The sequence below is a fragment of the Scleropages formosus genome, chromosome 22 (genome assembly GCF_900964775.1).
Source record: "Scleropages formosus chromosome 22, fSclFor1.1, whole genome shotgun sequence".
Classification (NCBI taxonomy): Eukaryota; Metazoa; Chordata; class Actinopteri; order Osteoglossiformes; family Osteoglossidae; genus Scleropages; species Scleropages formosus.
Window position 1 is genome coordinate 8,552,843 of NC_041827.1, and position 22,773 is coordinate 8,575,615.

The 22,773-nt window shown below is 36.7% G+C and overlaps 2 protein-coding genes across 2 annotated transcripts; both read left to right on the top strand.

Moving 5' to 3' along the window:
* The first annotated feature begins 5,754 nt into the window (after positions 1–5,754).
* LOC108918321 (homeobox protein Hox-C9a-like) lies at positions 5,755–9,156 on the top strand. The gene is made up of 2 exons (XM_018725449.1): positions 5,755–6,637; positions 7,976–9,156. Exons 1-2 carry the CDS (start codon positions 6,067–6,069, stop codon positions 8,218–8,220), a joined length of 816 nt encoding a protein of 271 aa, XP_018580965.1. The 5' UTR covers positions 5,755–6,066; the 3' UTR covers positions 8,221–9,156.
* A 3,338-nt stretch (positions 9,157–12,494) lies between these two features.
* On the top strand, positions 12,495–16,404 carry LOC108918507 (homeobox protein Hox-C8a-like). Its single transcript, XM_018725836.2, has 2 exons — positions 12,495–13,192; positions 14,406–16,404. Exons 1-2 carry the CDS (start codon positions 12,757–12,759, stop codon positions 14,720–14,722), a joined length of 753 nt encoding a protein of 250 aa, XP_018581352.1. The 5' UTR covers positions 12,495–12,756; the 3' UTR covers positions 14,723–16,404.
* Positions 16,405–22,773: the final 6,369 nt, after the last annotated feature.

A 22,773-nucleotide genomic window follows, 5' to 3' on the forward strand; every position in this document is an offset into this window, starting at 1 on the left:
ATCGCTTTTACGCGTCACAGATGCTGCACGAATGTGGCGTTTCTCGTTTTTTCGTATTACTGTGGATCACCGGTTCCGTGCAGCTGATCCGTGGTTTAGGTAGTTTCATGTTGTTGGGATTGGCTTCCTGGCTCATCAACAAGAAACTGCCTTGATTACGTCAGTTTGTCTTCATCAAGGGCGCCCATTTCCGTTAGATTACACAATCGGTTCTGAACCCTGCAAATGGCATTGTAAATGAACTGGACTGCCGGACCAGCGGAGATTTCTCCCTTTATTGGATTTCTTTGTGTGGTGGTCACTAAAAGTCTTACAACTCTGCAAGAAAGAATAGGTTGTAAACATCACGGGGTAAACTTCAGTTGCTTTGTATTGCTTTGTATTGCTTGAGGGATTTGGGCTAGCCTGTAAGAGCATTGGCCCGAGGTGTTTTAGGGCGTCTGAGACCGTCTCAAAAGCCAGCCCAGGTGCGGCCCACAAGACTCCTGCTTCCGCCCAAAAGAGCAGTACAATTTATGTCATTGCAGTTGTAGATTTCTTCCAGAATTATATCTCTTTCTTCCTGATAATGTTGATAGGATATTCTCAGCAGACGTGATTATACATACATGATAAATGATGATACATCCCCATGAAATTCGTCAAACATTCGTAGGCTTCTGTGGAATTAATGTGGCTTTAAATTGATATCTGCGTGCAACTGGGGCAAATTAGAGCATCAGTTTATGCTGTGTCTTTAGCAGCACTGTTATTATGATGCCGATACAATATGTGCTACTTCGGGAGTAATCTGTAAAGTACATAATTAAAACTTTCTTCTATAAACAGACGACGTGTAAGCAGTAAAGAATTATAAATAATTTTTAATTAAAGCCTAAATCTTCCTGTAACCATCTCTTGTAATGCCTACGATTTAAAATATCACCTTAAAATTGTAGCCATTGGAAAGAAGAGTATGTAAAATATGGAAGTGTAAACACTACAAGAATATCTAGAGAAACCAGAATAACCCGAAACTGGGTATCTCTGTGTTCAGTGTTCATTGTTTCTTAATTCTCTGCCAGCAGAGAACATGGTGTATCCTAGCTCATCTACTGTTTCCCATTGAGACTGTTATGAAATTTCATAAATACCGTACAGGTGGGTATGTAATTTGACGTAACAAAAGCAGTTCGAGCAAGAGACACGTGTAGAATAATATAGTAAATATGTTCAAAGTTACTTGGTAAAGCAATTATCGAATCCAGAAAAATATGAAACAAAATAAATTAGATTTATTCTCTCATTTTCCTGTTGGATAAAAGTTGTGCCCCTGAACAAAAATATCAACTTTATGTTTTCTTCGCAATGCTGCAGAGCACATTATTTTTGGCATCTCTAATTGGTCTGAGAATGGGGTTTAATTTCCGCTCAACTGGATAGAATTTAATTGTTTCAAGTTTGTACTGCAATCTAAAACTACATTTAATGAACCAGTACAATTTTCGATAATCTAAAACTAATGAGTCACAGCACCGTGCCGATCATTTCAATTGAGCTCCTTGCTATAGAGCTTTTCTGAAGCCTTTCGTGTTTTTTCAGACGCAGAATTGTTCAGCAGGGTCGTACAATTTTCGTCCGTACAGGGTATTGTTCTATTACTCTAACAAAAATGTAACAATTACATACCGAAAGTATCAATATCATGATTATTCTGGTGAAATAGAACATGCATAGGCATATAGTACATTTTAACGGATTAAAATCGCACCTCTCAATAAAATCACAGATTGCATAAATTTGCTAAAACCGAATCTTAAAGGAAAAACGAAAAAAACAAATAGGATGGCCAGGGCAAATTCACATGTATAGCATTTTAGGAAGGGAATTATGCAATTTTAAGTGAACTTTTCTTATTCATATTATTGTCTAGTTCATTATTTCCAACAAAAAAAAAAACATTGTGAAAGTGAGGCAAAAATTTTGCGTAAGTTACGGAGAAATGTTTGAAGAGTACCATCCCATGGCTATGTTTACACCTTACCATACGAAATTGTTACCTGTTTATTATGGCAATTCCCCTCAAAATACCGCTATGATCCATCTCTCCTCCGAACGAAGTATCGATCATATCCCAGCAATATCCAGAAATCCTACTGTTGATGCTTGTGAAATTATGATTAATTTACTAAAGCTTTCACTTTCCATTCGTAGAAAGTGTCCCTTGTTTAAGTTCAGAACCTGCACCATGTCATTTTCTCAAGAGGGAAGTTGAAGATGTAAATACAGTGTAATAATTCAAGCTAACAGTTGTAATAAAAACGGATCAGTATTAACAAAACGATATGCAAATCGCAAGATTAGTTTTTGTCGCTGTTATTTACGCATATCTTGGTTATAAAATACTCAAACATCGGAAAATTGTTCAAATATATGAAATACAACCCGACAATATATGGTTTAATTAATACGCCTAACAGTGCACTGAAGTTTTGTGGGAAAATTTAAACTGCGGTAATATTTCTATGCCTTACCATCCCTTTATGTGTATTATTTTCCGTTTATTCCTGCGTGCTATTATCCTTTCCTTATATTCCAACATTTGAATACGTTTTACAATATTAAATATTTCTTTCCATAAGGAAATCATCGGGAGAGCGAGTCACTCCGATGTGTGTTTTGAGAAATATTTTTGAGAATGCAACTCCTTCAGACAAAATCCGTTATCCGAGAGGCCTAATTTCCGGAGCTGTGCGTAAAACATGAAGACATGCAGATATCTAGCGCTTTAAAACTAATTTGATTCTGTTTTCTTACGGTGACACATTTCATACCAGGGGTTTGACAGTACTCCTTCACATGGCACCACAGGTGCACAGTGTTTCAGTTTTCATCCTAAAGGCAATATTACACTATCTAAAAGGTAAAGCGCAATGATTCTTTAATAAGAAATAAGATAATATGAACATTTTAAATTTTACAAAGTACTTCCGACATGGTTTATATATAGCGATTAATTGTCAATTCTATTTTAAAAGCAGTCCCCTTCTTGGACCACCATGAGAAACGAATTTTCACTTCATTTTCTCGGAATTTCAAATGTCTGACGTTAAGACACGTGACCATCAGTTCACATACATAAATATCTAAAACACAATCGGAAATAAAAATGTTAGATAAATGTGATATACGTTGTTCTTGTTATGCTCATGGAGAACCTTCTCTTCAGAATTCAGTACATTCTATTGATTTTATACGAAAATAAGGCTGAAAATTACAACTCTGCAATCTCATCAATCACAACAATAATATTCATTAATTCATTCATTCATTTATTCATTAATTCGCTCACTCACTTACTTCATTACTTACTTGCTTACTTACCATTTGTACAATTCCGCAGTATTTTACCACCGCTGGTGCCTCGTGCTTTTACATACACACAAGTTACAGGAGGTAACGGCAGTTTATATAATTTTTCAGCAATGCGTATTTTCAAAACATCAATAAAAAACAATAAAACATTATGCAGCATGCCATATCTACTGTGAAACGTGTTTATTTTAGACAATCTTTATATGCTAAATAAAATTCATTTACAATGTTAAAAACATCAGTTGGTATACCAGCTCAAAGCAGTAAGGACAAGTGGCAATGCGATCGTACACATTCTCACTATAAAATTACTTTCAATTTTACAGGGTATGAGGTATCAGCATACTAGCATACAAGCTTTAAACGGTGTAACTTTGTCCTTTGCATATATCCCAGGTAAACGAAGAAATCACAAGTTTTTTTTTCACGTAACAGCTCTGGGGTATATATGATCTGCACCGTTTCCCAGGAAAATCATTACTATGATCATAAGTTTATTTTCTTTCTATCGAACTAAGACCATCGTAACATCTCGATGCTTTTAGGAAACAGACCCAAGGTAGGTAAAACATTTGCAGGCATAGAAGCAGATATAGCTTATGCTTTAGTTATTGCACACAAACATGGTTGATTTTGACTGCATTCTTTATGCTCAGAATTAAACAGTATATGTGAATTATTGCCTTGCATTTTATTAGAAAAAAAAATACCGCATTTTATTAGAAATGTAATAAATATGCATCCCACGTTTCACCTTGCGAAACTTTCGTCTCGACTGCTGTTACTGTCATAAGGTTTGGTTTCGTATCCTTCGGGATGCTGCAAATGGAACTGTTACAAAATGCAGTATTAATAAATGAAAGGCAAAATAAAACAGGGTCTGCTTATCTTAGGTGTGGATGAGGAACTGAATTACTTCTAACAACGACTTGTACTTGCCTCACAGAGCAACAACTAACTAAAATACCTTGCAGCCAATGAACAGTTTAATTCTTTATCGTTCCTTCATATTTATTAAGAATGTTAAACATTTATTTATTTACTTCTTTCACTCAAATGTATTCAGTCAAATCAAAGCCATACATAAGTCTGTCTAATGACATACATGTAAAACGCGTTACGGCGGCTATGGCGGTTGAACAGCAGCAGCAGAGCAAGAGGAACGTGCGCTGATATAAGCAGCACGTTCTGCCTTGGTGACGCAGCAGCATATTTAAGCTGTTGAGCCAAGTCTCGCGTGAAAGTAGCTGCACTTCCGATCTCTGTGTAGCCCGCTGTGTATCATTTAAAAATATATATTTAATGTTTTTTAATGACCATGTTGTCTTCTATGAGCATCTTCACATTCGCTGGTTTCTTTCGACGATACAACTAAAGACAGTCCATATATAGTACGACGATGGACATGATGACACGATCATATCAGAGAAGTCCGAAATCTGACAGTACGGATGGAATTTCTCAGACCGCTTTCGCCATCAGACTGTTGTGCTGACTACATTGGATTGGCAAATGATATCAGAACTCATTCCTTTTTACATGAAAATAATCTCCGTGAAGGTATGATGTCGACCATAACTCGTTAAACTACTTGTTCCATTTTATTTATTGCTCGGAGTATATTAATTATAAACAAACGAAAACATCTCTGCGTCACAGCACACACACAGGACTTCAGTGCTATTGTATTGTGTATTATGTATTAAATGCTTTTGCATGTATAAAACAACAGCCTTTTCCCCTGAAATGCCTTTCACAACATTCATTAGCAGAAATGATAATGGATGTATGGCCGAAATAAGTCCTAGGGCTATTTGAATAATAAAATATATTGAGTAGATCACATTCAGATAATCTCTACCTTTTGCACATACTGTAACCCATCCTACACAGAACGCAGTGCTGGTGTTTGTTTCAAATGATATCATCACAGGGACTCCGGCTCAGTTTTATTAACGACACGTTTATGAACAATCAAATGGTCCTCGTAAAAATTTATTGAGGGACATAAAAACATGAACGGCTACTTGCAGAATATAACCGCTCTATATGTGGGAATGCTGTCGTCCGTCCTGTGGTTCCCACCTCCCCAAAACTTGCTCAAACGCGGCCTATCGCACTATTTTCTCTTTGAGTACCTACAAATCCCATCCTAATCCCAGTGTTTACGGCATATCGTAACAAGTTTTTAAATACAGAATTCAAGAAGCGCACATATCGCATGCGTAAACTTCGTAAACCTTCCTAAAAATGTGGATTTCACCATAATACTGTATTACTAGAGTAAATAAGAATATCAAGTTCAGTGGAGCGCACAACAGCAGAGTCGACAGAGATTAATTACAACAACAAATAGTGCCTTGGCTTGTAGCTCTGTCGACGTACCTTATACACCAATACAGTAATACATTCCTCAGAGTTTATGCGTTTATTAGCAAAACACGAGACGAAATCTGATAATATTATTACAGAAGCATATATGCAGCAATATACATGAAATTTGCTGTATAAATTACCATTTCAATAGTCCTGTGGAACATCACCATCCCAGGGAGAATCGCGCATTGATCCAGTGTGCAATTTTTGGGGTAAATATAATCACGTGGCGCCCAGACAGCCAATGGGAGCGAAAGAAGCCCATGGAAATAATTACCTGGCGTGATTGTTCTATGGGCAGATAAAAAGTACACATACACTCCATATAATAAACGGATGCATGTAAAAGAGACTACAAGCTTCGTCATGTCGACCACAGGTCCCATAAGCAATTATTATGTGGATTCCTTGATAAACCATGAAAGCGAGGAAGTGCTGGCGACGCGTTTCTCCACTCCTGAACTGCTGCCCTCCGGCTCCCGTCCTGCACCCCTGGTACCGGAGTGTAGTGATTTTCCTTCCTGCAGCTTCACCCCGAAATCTCCGGTGTTCACCACTTCCTGGGGCCCAGTTCACTCTCAGACCTCTGTTGTTTACCATCCGTACACTCACCAGCCTCATTTGGGAACGGACTCGAGATACGTGCGCTCTTGGCTGGAGCCTATTTCTGGTCCCGTGTCCTTCCCCGGCTATCCGGCGAACAACCGACACTATGGGATGAAACCGGACGCGATGCCTGAGCGAAGAGCCGGAGACAGCCTGGCCTCTAATGGCAGGGGCTTCTCGGAGTTTCTGTACAGCTCCTCCGCTGATATCCGAGACAAGACGCAGCAAAACATCCCGTCTCCAGCGTCGGAGATTGTGGCCTCGGGAAAACACAAAGACGAGAAGCCAGACTTAGATCCCAGTAAGTGGACGTGTGATTCCCGACCGTTCGCAGCCTAATGCTGGTGTTGTGTGACTCACTCAGCGCAGGAGGAGCAGCTCTGCTCTCGCGCACTTTGCTTGTTGGCGTACTTTTCTCTCCTCCATAAAATTAGCCTCTTTCTTTCTTTCTTTCTTTCTTTCTTTCTTTCTTTCTTTCTTTCCTCCTCCGCGATCCGCACTTGCCTGCTAAGGGGCTCTTGGCATTAATCAGGACGAACACTAGCAGTACTACTGCGCTTATAGGGCTGTAAAATAGGAAACAGGCTGTAAAACGGGAAAGCCGAAAAGCAGCCCTTTCACTGGCTAGGTGAGCGCTGAAACACCGCACTTTTCGCTTCTTTCCGATGGCATTTTTCCACCCACTCACTAATCTGAAACCAGCACAGAATATAGAATATAACTAGCGAGCACAGAACATAAACGACAGCGAATAATTTAAGTGACGCTGACAATATAGCAATAACAGCCTTAACGAAGAGTATTAAGTATTACACATGATTTTTTACTGCTGTTATTATTGTCTTTGGAGTGAGTCCATAATGTGTTACCTCGATTGTCGTTTTCCTCTTATTCTTTTGGAGACTGATCATCTCGGGTCAATTTTGTTTTGTAACTAAAAGGTAGTTTCATGATAAATCAATGCAAAAAGAGAAGAAAAGAATAACTTTTTCGCTGTTTAATTTTCAAATGTATAACGTGCAACATTCTCATTCTGATAACTTGCAACATACTGATGCAGTTGGCAGGCGTTAAAATGCACGTTTTTCATGGATCCCCCAAATAACGACGCTTTCATGGAAACGTGATGTGCCCGTGTGCCATTTCGCTGATTTCCATAAAATGCGTTTTATTTCCTCAAATAATGTTCTTTCTGAAGACACGACACAATCGGGATATACCGCGAATGACATCAAGACAATACTCAAGAAAGCATCTTGCGAGATTGCTGAAATACACACACGGTACCCGAGTCCTGTAAAGATTTCAGACCAGGGGCGTTTAAATTCGTTTATGGGCCTATAAAGCAAATGGGTGCACTCACATTTTTACGACTGAATCGTTCTTTTTTAAGAACTCAAGAGTAAACTCGAGCAGATTTTCTTCCATATGAAAATAGACCGTTACATATACAGGACTGTTCAGTTACCGATATAATTTGGATCGCAATTAAAATATCAAATAATGACTCTTTTCTGAAATGTTATAGGTGGAATGCAAACGTAATATAAACTTTACATTCAAGTGATATTTAAAGAGGTGCTTATGTATGATTGAATTGTCATCGTAATTTAAGTGTGTTTCTTTTGTGGAATTACAGATAATCCAGTGGCGAATTGGATCCATGCTCGGTCCACTAGGAAGAAGCGATGTCCATACACAAAGTACCAGACTCTCGAACTTGAAAAGGAGTTTCTCTTCAACATGTATCTTACCAGGGACCGACGATACGAAGTTGCTCGAGTCCTAAATCTAACGGAGCGACAAGTTAAAATCTGGTTCCAGAATCGACGGATGAAGATGAAGAAGATGAATAAAGAGAAGAACGATACAAATGAACAATAATGGGAGATATCCAACTGAAGCAAAGGGACACAGTAAATACAGAAAACCTCTGAAAAACAACAAAAAACATACGAAACGTTAAGAGGATATCCCTCTTATTAGTCCTCTCACATTTCCATCTGATCCTGTTTTATTTTAGATGTTTCTGCACGTAATGCATTTTATCTAAACAATTTTGGATGTGCAGTTTGTGTTATTTTTGTAATTTGTTTCTTTATGTGTGCCTTTGTGTATGTATATGTATATATGTGCTGGGGAGGAGGAAAACATAAAAAAGCTGAGACGTTCTTAAATTCTTCACTGAAAAACACCAGAGGAAAGTACTTGAATATATATTCTTTCCGTTACTTCATAATTTATGGCTCTTTTGCATATATAGTATTTTTAGTTTTGGCACTTGGTTGTTATTTTGAATACTTTGAACACTTTGTACAGAAGAGGATATAACAACAGAAGCAGGAATGTATGTCTATGTGTCTAACTGGAATAGATATCTTGTAACTAATGGTGAATTTTTACATTCTTACAAGACTCGGGAAGGTTGTGTTGTTATGTGTGGATTTTGGATATGTATAAATATAACCAAATGCCTTTAGTCTGCATTTGTTTGTTTTGTGCTGCGTACATTTTTAGTAGGCATGCACACACGTGTGCCTGCTGTACGTGCCTATATATATGTGCGTGTGTGTGAGAGAGAGAGAGAGAGAGATAATGCTAGAAAAAGCTACGAGCAGTGACACGGATGTGTGATGCAAGAACTCGGCATGTGCACTATGTACGTATTGTGGAGTACATTCGTGATTAAAAGCATCTGGCAGGTTAGCTCATTATTCCTCATGTTGGATTTCTTCTTTAATGAACATTTCCTGACCAGTACCCTCGACCATCATTTACCATGCCCTGGAAATGAGAATACATTGTCATCTCATTCCCAACTTCCGCACTGACTCCTAATTAGATGTACATACCACTTCAATGGCCTTTCCGAAGAACTTATCCAGATTTTTTTCCTGTTTTTTTTTTTTCTCTTTATACAGTTTAGTCTTTGTGTTCAGGGCAAATAATAGTTTTCGCAATATTCATTTTTTTGTTTTTGCCAGGTTTTGAAAAAGTTATTTTGTCATGTAGTGCCCTAACTTACTACATGATCTCTGCAGAAGAAACGAGTTTATTTGCAGTAAACAGCTTTCGTTTTGTTAAATAGCCGCAAATTGCCGTATACGCTGGTAAAGACTAAGAAAGATGTGTACTCCATCGCCTAATTCAGTTTAACTTCATTAAGGTCAGTTCATCTTCAAAAATCTATTCTCAAACTTACATAATAACAATATTTTTTCTAAAATTTCTATTTAAATATTTCACTTTTGTGAAAACTCAATGTGTTTTTCTCTCGCCGTACATGAAAATATACCGGACAACCTTTAGCTGTTCCAATTTTAAAGCATGTAAATGGGGTCGTAGAAACGCAGAATTTTGCCATAACCGATCAGGATAAATGTAATAAAATGTGCATGAGGAGTCTAATGAATTGAAACGCCTCGTTTGTTGTTTGCTTCGCTATTTTTATCATTTTGTTTACTTCGTGGCGGTCAGTAGGGACACGTCCATGGGAAATGACATTCCCAGACAGCGTGGCAAATAAATACTGGTCAGTCATTTTTACATGTGAACGGCACATTGCATCCTGCCGATGAACATAATGTTCTTGGAGGAAAGCATGATGCAGCATTCCCAGTGCTTATTCCCTCGGAATGTCATAAATAAAAAAAAAGAAAAAAAACTTTTGTGTGATAATACAAACAATACAAATAGGTTTCTGAGATTTTAGAGCCCAATATACTTTGACATTTCCGCTGCTGAGCACAAAAATGCGGGTTTTATTGCCTTAGTTGGGGCAGCGCACAAAGCAGAACCTGGGTTACCGGCTAGACGTCTGGGCTAAATTATTTTATTGTTTTAATGTGAGACTATTGTGGACTGTTTTCAAAGGAAGCTTATTGCGTGTATTTTGTCAGGAGGAACCAAAGTTTCAAAGCTGAAGAAGGCAGAGGATGAACTTTGTGCAGAAAACCGATAAAAGCCCTAAACTTGAAAGGCCGAACACATGATGCTTAGTTTCCATTCTCTTCCCAAGAAGCAGCCGACCTACCCCTCATGGCCAATATTCCAAATTCAGCCATTTTTACAAAGAATCACAGATATGACCTAATCTCCTGGCTGATTAAGGATTCATCCTTGCAATAACAATATAAGCCAGGCAGTAACAACTGTGACCTTAATAGAAGTTCTGGCAAGAAGGGAAACCAAAAGCTGCGTCGGTGATAGTAACATTTTGCTACGTGCTTCAAAGACAATGAAGAGCATTTGCCAACGGACGATGCTGCATAAATGACATCCATAATATATGCATTTTTGAAAATAATATATGCAGTCTGCAGGACAAATAATGCAACACTAATAATTGTTTAAATGTTCCATTGTGCTAGTATCGTGTACGTGCAGTTGCAGCGTGTTTTTTGTGTGGATATCTCTTCCATTAGTTGGAACAAATATTATATTGTTCAATTCATATTATTTCTATGAATGCTATCCTCAAAAATTTTGTCAAAACTTGTTTCATTAAATATTTTGACTACTCCCAATTTTATTATATAAAAAATACAGTGTATTGTATTAATTTTACTGCACAGAAGTTTAAATGTAGAGGGTTATCTAAAGGTGTCTTCTGTAAAACATTCTGAATAATGTGCTTGAATTTAAGGTAATAAATGGCCATTACATAAAGACAGGAGACACTATATTACACGTAAATGTCAAAAAGTGGTAGAAAAAGCTGAAATGTATCTTGAAGAAAAAGTTGCTCTTGATGTCATAAACATGATGCCGTATTTTCTGTTGTGCGAAACCTATGACTTGCCCTGTGAAAGGAAAACAAATGAGATTCTATGCATTCAAGTATGTAACTTTTTCAGGAACCGTATGATCGTAACATTATTTCAGATGATATCATTTTGTTGAAGAAAGGAGGTTCGTTACAAGAACCGAGCCATTTAACTGCTAACACTAGATGTCGCTGTTACATCACAAATCCAACTTTTCCGGTGAAATAGGCGAAAATGCATAAAGCTGTAACTTGTGATTTTAACTGCAAATCGCCTTGCATACGTACAGAGACTTGACGTTTATATTTTATTTCCCAGTTACTTAAGATCATTTTCATTACAGAACTTCAAATTATCATAACATTGATTTTCTTCATCTTCAAATGAAAGACATAAGTTGTAGTTATCTGAATTTTAGTGGAAATAATGCACCTTGAACCGTTGTAACCTACGAAAAAGTTTTTAATGAAACGGAGATAATTATTTTAACAACATATAGGCAGATGGACTCAAAGTAATACAAAGAAGACAAAAATAAAAAAACAGAATCCGAGTGAACAATGTATGCCGATTGAACGGAATGTAATATGTGAAGATGAAGCGTAAAGGTAAACAAATGGAATGGAAAAAGTACATTACAATACGATACGTCAATGTTGGAGATCTTTATGTTTTATACGTACCACACCATACTTATATTCATATTGCATACCACATCAACTTTATATACAAGTGGATCAAAACGCTGTAACACAAGAGAGACAGGGAACAAAAGCAAAACGGAACAAAAGCTTTCTATAAAATCTACATTTCTGAAGCCGAAGGATTTGGACTGTGAAGCATGTTCGTGGCCTCCGGAATATTTTACAATGTATAAACATGATAAGGCAGAAATAATGCTAAAGGAGAAACAGTACGAGTCGATCGCAATAAATATGGTTCAGCGTTTATAGCCACGAAATAAAAGTAACGGTAAATGTAAGAAGCAAATGCAATGTGGCACGGTACAATTACGGTTCACCGTAGTATTGTGCATTACATAATACAACAACAAAACAACAACTATAATAATAATAATAATAATAATAATAATAATAATAAAAATAAAATTTCTAACACAGAAGACCACGATGAAAAATAATAAGCAGTCGTGGCAGTTCTTCATCCAGGCTTTCCTCTGTTTTTAATAGCTGATAAAACACCAGGCACAGCTGTTCGACATTGCCTCATAATGTTGTTCAAGGTAGTGTCTGGGGGGGGCGGTTTAAAGGTTGGTGGAGACGAAGGGGGTGGGGGGGGGGGTTCGATGGAGTGGGGGTGGGAAGAAAAAAATCTCCTGTGCCTGTATCGTCGGAGCTACCCAGCTTTAGCTCCAGCACGCAGCCGCTGCACACGACATGAGCTGGATTTGAAGCGGTAAATAGGGTGGAAACGGTGCAGATAGAGGAAGACACTCAGATACAAGAAAAATTTCACAGCGGAAGAAAGAGAGCGCTGTTTGGGATTTTGGGACACCAGTCTTTTTGAACTCCCTCCCTCATGTTCCGCTTGTTGTATCTGAGTTTTATGAGGCTTGGAATATAATTATCAAAATAATTTACGAGACCAAACTCTTGAAAGAGAAACATTTTTATTGTTCATTCGACAAAAAGACATGAGCTCTTATTTTGTAAATCCTCTCTTCTCCAAGTACAAAAGCGGCGAAACACTGGAACCAACTTACTACGACTGTAGGTTCCCTCAGAGCGTCCCCCGGAGCCACGCACTGCTGTACGGACACGGAGCGGCTGCGCCGGGCTTCCAGCATCCCTCCCATCACGTTCAAGACTTTTTCCACCACGGCACTTCGGGAATTTCGAACCCTGGTTTCCAGCAAAACCCCTGCGCTTTGGCGTGCCATGGAGATGCCACTAAATTTTATGGCTACGAAGCCCTTCCGAGGCAATCACTTTACGGTGCTCAGCAAGAGGCAAGCATAGCGCAATATCCAGATTGTAAATCGTCTAATGGCACAAACCCTGGAGAAGGACAAGGGCACTTAAATCAAAACCCGTCTCCCAGTCTCATGTTTCCTTGGATGAGACCCCACGGTTAGAATTCTTTTGTGTTCTAATACTCAGCTTTGTCTGTGCAAACGAGATTGTATGTGTTTGCGTGTGGGTGTTTGAACGCGCGCGCGCGTGTTTGTGTGTGTGATTAAATGTGACGCTGTAGTAATGGGCTTCTTGCTTTTTTATAAAAAAGCTGATCGACCTTTTTCTTGAAAGGCAACATACAGTTAAACGGAACAATCTACCGTTTCTGTCTTTTAAGTCGGTCGTCATCGATTTAACTGATTCATCTCACCTTTGCCTTCCATTAATTAATGTTGTCATGTATTCATTTCATTATGGCGCAATTATGTCCGTTGTTTTAAGGCGCTGGTATGTTAACAAGGTGGTAGTTCGGCAGCCATGGAAGCGTCCTGAAAAACAGCATAAAAAACGACAACAGTCAAATCAAGATTTATTTTATGTACGTATTGTCTCAGGCTGAATTTTCTTTAAACTGCCTTAATTATGAATGGATTCAGAGGCCTTGCAATTAACTTTAGCTTCATTATTTTTTCTTACGCAGGCGTACACATACACCTGCCCCCACGCACACTCGGGCTGAAAAACACATTTATTAACACCATTTTCATTAATACATGAAAATTGTGCGATACTTTTTGCAAAGGTTCCTTGTGGTCTAGTGTAAGAACCCACAACCCAGATATAACTAACATAAAGTGTCACACAAAAGTATTTGTTTGCGAGGAATAAATCTATAGTCAGCTTTTAGCATTTTAAAACACGTGTAGGAATTGTCAAGGATGCCTTACGTCGGTTTTGTGACACATATTTTTCACATTTCAGCTACAACTCATTCCAAATATGGAATCGTACTCAGTACATCCATTACGAACGTGTCAACATCTCAAACACATAATACGAATGTCAAAAGAACAAACTACAACAACTTTTTAACTACAAAACAGCAGTAAATTGTACTTCACAGTGAACAGCAGTGATTCCTCGTTTATAGCACACTTCATCCCGTTTTGCTGGATTTTCTCACTTTACAAAAGGGAAACGTTATCTCTTGTTATTCCTTTAGAATATACGAAAGAAAGAGAGCAATTCTGTGATGATGAAGTTATGCTTCACAAAGCCATGCAATATTTCCTGCTTGTCAGCTTTGTATACTTACAAGTAAATTTCACTTAAACTGTTTATTATAATAGTTAAACACATACCCGTGTTATAACCATTCCATTTGTAGCCCCCGGACGGCGCAGTGGACGCCAGACCTACAGTCGGTATCAAACGCTCGAACTGGAGAAGGAGTTTCTGTTCAATCCGTACCTCACCCGCAAACGACGGATCGAGGTGTCTCACGCGCTCGGCCTTTCGGAGCGGCAGGTGAAGATCTGGTTTCAGAACCGCCGAATGAAGTGGAAAAAGGAGAACAACAAAGACAAATTCCCGGGACAGAGAGGAGAGGCCGAGACTGAGGCCGAGGAGGAATGTACCGAGGATGGCGAGGGGGGAGAGGACGAGAAGAAGGAAACGGAAGAGAAAGATGAGGCTAAAAAGTGATTTTATTACCTTTCTTTATGGTTATATGGCATGAAGGGCGCAGAGAGCGAGTGTGTGGGAGAGAGCGAGAGAGAGAGAGAGAGCGTAAACTTTATTACCACAGTTTTATTGAGTCAACAAGTGCGGAAAATCCCAGAGTCATAACTGTCAAACCACTTCCATCCGCCACACGCAATGGCGATAGAGTTACACATTCTCAAATGCCTCTTATCTCAACTTGAAATGCTTCTTCTGGGATTGTTTGTTGGGTTTGGTTGTCAAACTTCAGAGCAGCTCTATTTTGACGTTGTATCGGTTTTTTTGTTTTTTTTTTTTTAATTTGGAGGGGGAACCTTCCAGGTTAGGGTTAAGCCTGGTATCTACGCATTTAAGGGTATAACATTTAGATGAAACCCTTCAAAATGGTACAAATGTTAGCAAACGGTTTGCATTATGTAGCCTTACATTCGCTGCAAATTACGCATCAAACACTGAACAGTAAGTGATACCAACTTTTTTGTATATTTATATTTTATTTATCTAACATTTTGGACGATTGTAGGGACGTGACAGTCATTAGGCTACAAAAACTCAAGCTATAGCGCTTGAAAGCTACAACAATGCTACCTAAAATTGGGGAACTGCAATATAATTTTTAACATACTTTTCTTTTTTAATTGTTTTTTTTTTTTTTTTTTTGTAAAATTAAGCTATGGAATCAAACTGTGAGCTTCAAGCCAGTTGCCATTTCTTCAAAATTCCGCATTCGCACACAGAGCAAATCCAAAACCAATTCAAAACTGATTGAGATTTTGAAAAAGAAAACAAACCCAGATATATTGTTCTTTATCTAAAAGAGATTTTGACATTTTTTTTTTTACAACAGTGCTGTTCTTTTTGTTGACCGATAACATATAAGCCTTTGGATGCCGAATGAAATGATTTAGACATTAGACATACCGTAAAAACTGACATTCAACTAAAGTGTCTGTAAAAACATCCTGTGCTTCACTGAAATATTTTGTGTAATTTATAAAAAAGTAATACTACCTATAATTATTTCTTAATTTGTGATTTTGTTTTGTTTTGTTTTACTATACTATTTGGTAGCTCTACAATGATGGGTAAATGCCGCACAGTTGTAACGTCAAACAGTGCTAGATCGTCAGGAATTGGACATTTGGACAAGTAATAAGATAGGTTGTTAGAAAACCTTTGATACCGGCCCTGTGAAAAACTGCACCAAGCACAAAGGTGACAAAAAATGAGATGACAGTTATTCTCCATGAAGTGCTTGTAAAAGCCTAACAAAACCAAAATGACAACTAATGTCTCTTCTATGACCATCCAGGCTACTATTTTTTTTATTGGCTATTCATAAATGTAAAAAGTGGTTATCAATGGTTTAACTGAAATACTAAAGAAAATATATTTTTAATTTCGTGATGTGCTGCCATATTTCTTACCACACTTTTATGGGCGTGGCAGCACAAAATGTGAAAAACATAAAACATATGCATGTTACCATATGAACAGCACAACGTTACCGCTTCTTGGCGATCTATTGCTTGACATTTCTTCTGCCATGCGGCAAAATTCTTAAAAATTGTGTTTCGCCCAACAACTGAAACTGCCTATAAATTAAAAAATGCACATTTGTGTCTGTTATTGCCATAACTAGTATTAGAAGATTTTTATTAAGACAATGGGTATTATTCTATCGTACTGATGTTAGAGAGTAGATTTTTATTGCACTGACTATAATCTTCGTGTATGTCTAATTATATCTTGACGTTAATATGCTCGTTTTCTTATGGTTTAAGTAAAACATCAGAGAGTTTGAATGTTCTGAATGACAAAATATAAATAAAATGAATACGATCATCCGGCGCCTGAGTAAAGTCTATTAATTTGTACTTTCAGAGGTGGAAATGTCTTTCGTGCTAAAATGCTGGCTTGTCTACACAATAACCCCACATCACAGGCAAAACCAGCATTTAGATCTGCATTACAAGCATTTATCAAAGGTACACATAAAAACAAAGAAGAGCAAGAGGAAAGTGGTGATATGGGATAATGTTGTGCTGTTATTATCTTTTCCTGGAAATAATTTACCTCCAGATAAGTGCTCTTCTACTCTGCAGCATAATCTCCTAGAACCAACATGGAGATTCAAAGTACCGCACTGGAAAAAAAACAACAAAACATATTTCAGTATGTGCTACATTTAAAATAAAAGAACCTTTAGTTTAATACACCTTTTGATATTGCATCACATTGTTTTGACCATTTACGTGCAGAATATGGAACTGAATTGTAACTGATGGCTTTGAAGCATAACAGTGGACGTAACGAGACCATCATTTGTAATCACAGGTAATGAGAATTGGTGAAATATAAAATTTCTGGTTGGTGTCTTGAAAATTTTGTAACTGATTAAGACATCACTGTCTGCTCCAGAGGTTTTATTACTATTTTAGCACTTTGCACATTAAGTATATTAAATGTTTAAATACCTTTGTATTGAACATCTGACTGGTGGACTGATGGTTACTGAAATGTACAAATTATGATTCATGTATCACTTCATCCTATTTTACTTCGTAAATAGTAATTTCCTGTTCGAATACATACAACGTTCACCTTCTCCTTGTACAATAAAAAGTACGTTTATTTATGTGGAAGGTTATATTATTACTCAGCCACAGTTACTCGCTTAAATTACTACAGTGTTGCAAGTTTTACAATAACTTCGCGAAGGAATTGACACTACTGACACACTACTGTGCACTTTTAAAAATTCTGGATGAATTTTAAATCATTTAAAAAATATAATCACTAAATACTTGAATTAATCTGAAACTCGGCATCTCTTTAGTACGAAATTATCCACTGGAATTCAAATTGTAACAAAAGTGTTGATTTTTTTGCATATGTGTAATTTACGAAAAAATAATAAAAAACACTTTTTTGAATAAGGCGACGCGCTATTCCTTTAGATATTTTTTCATAAAAATGCAGGATATTTAGCGTGTCCGGATTAGACCCATGGGTCTTTTCATAAAATGTATTTCTATGCCGTAGAACATTTTCTCTGTAATAGAAAACATCATAAAATGTTCAACCAACATTCTATAATGAAATAAGAAATAAATTCATGGTCTAGTTTATATGAATGCAAGTATATATAAATGCAAAACTACATTCATACTACAAATGAATTTCTCACATGCTGGATACAGAAATGCAAATCAATTAAGTCAAGTGTGACATTTCCAAGACAATGAAGTTTTTCTTATGTTATTGCACCAGAAAATAATCCCGTAAAAACAGGAATCCTACCAGAAATGAGGGAAGTGTTTTGTTTCGGAAAACTAAAAACACAGAATTTTACACTTACTCAAAAACCCCACAATTAAAACACCTGTCACCTGAGTGAAAAATCTAAAAATTCTTTTAAACGTAGTCGTAGATGAGATATAATAATAAAAATAACCTCCTCAAGTACATTCTTTCTGAAGAAATTGCTGACAAGTAAATACTATCTACATGATAATGAAAAAATGAATGACGTTAGTATAACATTATTTTCTGTCCATAAACATTTTATTATTTTCTTAGCTACGTTTCTATACAATCTAAAATTTTTGAAAATTGGTAAAAAAATATTATTTTCGATGACGTTAAGCGTCAATGTAAAGAACACATGTGGGAGGGGGGTGGATGCCCAAGAATGTTCAAGCAAACCTGTGTTTAAATTCATTGAGTACTGTTACCAACATTTTTACTATACAAAAGTTGTCATTTGTATTCAAAGATAATGATTTTGTATTCAGGCTTTCTGGGTCATGCTATTCGTGGTTCTCGTCATTGCAGCCATGTTTTAAATCTGTTATTGATGTTGGTAATGTAGGAATTCACGTTTGCAAAATATCAGACTAAAATATTTATAACATACATAAAATGAATGCTGATGAAAAGCCGATATTCCTTCGCGTACAACCCTTTAGTAGAGGAGCGTGTGCACATCCGCACGTGATCGCCAGTGTACATGACTGTTGTGTGCATTTATGCAGATCTGCGCATGTGTGAACGCTTAGAAACGTCATCATCCGCGATATCATTGGTAGTTGAAGTTCAGTCTAATCGAGAATACGTTTACAGTATAACTCTGACTTTTTTTTCAGTAAAGATACAAATACACTAATGTAAATAAATAAATGTAAATGTAAATTATGGTTTTAATATTTAAGATTGTACTATTCCAAGAAAGTAATTTTACCATTTTGCATTTCATTCATGTACACTAGCCATTGTTTTCATTTAACCATGTAGACTAGTAGTAGTATGTTATGCTAAACTGCAACGTTCCTTTTGACTTTTAACACATTTAATACTCTTAAAGTAAGCAAGATATGAACAAATGAAATGTAAACATCACGCCTGCCACTGCACATATAAACAATGGCCATTATTTTACAATTTTCATATCAGGCTTTAAAACATATAGACCGTGCATTTCATGCGAAGATTACGCGGTGAAGAAATATCTCTGTCAATAAAAATGTGGCTGCGGTGGAAGACATGCGCAGCGCATTCCTGGTTGTTTGGGGAGAAATTTACAGCTGAGTAATAAAAGTTTACGATTGAGAGTGTGCTGGGATTGGCTGCAGTAAGTCACATGACCCAGTCTTCATGGACGTGAACTTTGTACTGTAGCCTTTCTCTGGATCATACTATCTGTGCACAGCTGCTGCCTTAGTGAAGCCACACAAAATGATTTCATTTACTTTTAGTTTTCCACGCTTTCTGTGTTTTTCCATTTCCAGCGGATGTTCAGGGCGCAGCGTTGATTTTCTTCAGGCCCTCAACTTACTGCCATGCTGCTGCGCTACAGCCAGTACTGGCTCCTCGCTCTGTCTCTCCGCCCCTAGGGGTAAAACAGCTGCTTTGATTTTCATGTCGGATTGCAATACAACAGAAAGAACCGGGCTGGCTATACCACCTACTTCCTCTGCTCTTCGATTTCCTTTGAAACAAGGAGTGATTTTTCTCTGGCTCCCGTTTTCGTGTTCTCGCCGGAGCGCCGGACCACCAAATATGCGTCACAGCAGCAGCAGCGGAGAGGACGCGGGTAAGTGAGGGATCCTGCGCTGCTTATTGGCTTAAATGTTCATCTATTAGACCTTATAAATGGGCGCTGAGCTTCTGATGCATCCAACTTACCTCAGTATACACTGAACCATGGATGGAAAATTTGCGTACGTTTAACCGAAAAGAAGGAAAAAGGAGTTTAATTAATCTGTTTTAAATTTAAATGATATGCTTTTTTTGGATGTGCTGGACATGTGTAGTATTGTGTATATAATATAGATAATTGTATTATGTCATTTTTGACGGAACGGTAAAGAAGTCAAACCATCTTCCTTGGTACCGCCCAGATTATTTGTAGCTCATCTAGAATAGAGTGTAATTTTTTTACATTTTATTTATTGAATCAGTAATTGAGTTTCTGCTGGTGGTATTTAAAACTTGCAAAATTTTAACAAAGTAATATATTTTATATTTAATTTATTGTATCGTGGGCTATTTTAAAAGTATGGAATGCTATTTTTTTATCCTAAAACCCGCCTTAGTGTCACAACATTGCTGCCGTCTAGTCTAAATAACACAAATTACAGACTTGCTTGTGGCCTACTGGTAAAGTCCATACAACACACCCTCAGCACTGCTGTAAATACCCACTGGAGAACTGTGCCAAGATTTACATTGTGTCATCCTTTCTTTCTTATAGGATTGTTGTTGTTGCTGTTGTGTGTCTGGTCTACATAGCTAGATTAGGTATTCAGATGTATGTCAGATGTTAACATGGTAAAAGAGAAGGGACACTTGCCTAAGACTGCCATGTTAACTGTTCAGCGGGGTAGGCGTTAAATTAGTTTTTACCGGTTGACTGAAACCGAGATTTTTCCTCCACTTTAAGAATCAGTTTACAGTTAACCAGTGGCATAGGAATTATTAAGGCCACATTGATGTAACACAATTAATATTACACCCTCTCACTTGAAATTGAATATGTAATGACATTAAATCTCTAATGTTTGTTTTGCTGGTGGATTTGTTTAAGCATTTTACTAGGCGGGCAGCTCCCAAATTGAAATCTAAATCATATGAATATTTGATGCAGTAAAGAGTCAGTGAACAAAAGTTTTTGATCAAAATTTCACAATCTTCACGCACAACTTGTAAAAATAACATCATTGGTGGGTTGTAGAAATAATAGCAGTTATACTAAAACATTGGATCAGTAAGTAAATGTTGCTTTTTCATTGTTAAAAACAGCATAATTTTGTATCTGACTGGGATTAGGAGGAGCTATGGCATTCCAAAATGTTGTCAGTTTATATAACCGTTATTGCTAAAGCTTAATGCTGTGTTTACGTACATATAGGAAGTTGTTGCTATGTGGAGAAATTAATAGTATCTCAATAACAAAGTATGGAAGAAGATTTAGAAATTTCATGATGTTTTGTTGGTCTAATTGTTATTTCATATTTAATGTGTAAAACATGTAAGGTTGTATACATTTTCTATAATAAAAAAGCAGTAAAGTATGTCAATGGCAAAATATTAACTATGAAACTACTAAATCCATGTAATAAACCATTTATACTAACTTAATGATTGCAAATGTTATTAAAAACACTACATCAAAGCACACCATATTTAAGTCTTAACTACAAAAATACTAGTACTCTAAAGTCAATTAAAGTCAAAGTGAAAGTTTAAAAGTGGGCATAATGCTTATACCGTCAGTAGACTTTGCCATACTGTCATCTTAACTCTGGAAATAAAACACCCTTCATCATTTACTTTGTCCTGTATGTATATGTGTTCCGAGAGCAACATCCCTGGTAGAAACCATATGTAAATATGTAAAGACAACACTGCCACCTTGTGTCAATTTCTTATTATGTTAGGTAATTGATTCAATTAATAATTATTATCAATAACTAAATACAAATTCATATTAGTTCATTTTTACAGATTATTGCAACAGCTACATAGTTTACACAGATTGCGCTTGCAAATTTAATCACATACTTTTAAAATTTCTACCTAAGGACAAGGAATATTTTGCAGCTATTAAACATGACGTAACGTGAGTCTACCATATAAATGAGATCAAAATACTACAACATACTGTTATATGAATGCTATCTGTCCAAATATATCAGAGACAAACAGAGATAAACACGGAGACCCAGATAGCAACGATCAGTCAGACACTGTACTGTAGACAAGGAGTCCGGAACCTCCTGGGGTGGAAGACAAGCGCCGCCACGGGTCTCTATGTCTACTCTTGCTGGTGGAGAGAGGAAAGAAAAGATACTTTTAAATAAATTTAAATAGTTAGGCATTGTATATTATGCCAAAAAAGTCCTAAAATGCTACTCTACACATAGCCAGTCATGGAAGGTCAATAATTAAGCATAATCATCAGTAGTAGAGATGGCATAAAACTTTGCATATCTGTATGTGCTGTATTATTATTGTTGTTAATAATAATAATAATAATAAGAAGAAGAAGAAGAAGAAGAAGAAGAAGTATTTTTGTAAATAATTTTGTAATGCAATTCATTGCTATGTAGAGTTTTAGGCGGTATATTGATATGTGTTTAAAACATTGTATTTAATAAATAGCCATTATGACAATGTTAAATATTTAACAAGGACGATACTACTTATAAATTTTTTGAAAAGCATATTAATATTATTATCGGTACTCGTGCTTTATGTTGAACCTGGAAATACTTTAGTACGGCATGAAGATTTCTTATTTGTATATATTGGGTTGACGAGAACGTAAACAAACCTTGTAAATTATTTTAAGGTTGTTGGGTGTTTATTTCATTAAGGTACACAACCCCCAAAATATCTGTTTTTATAATCTGATTAGTGAACAGTTGAAGACAATTAATGGTCCTTGTACATATAAATTCTGAGTTATACTAATTTATAATTCAGAGGTTTTTTTATTACTTCATCGAAATCAACTGTAATTAGAAAAT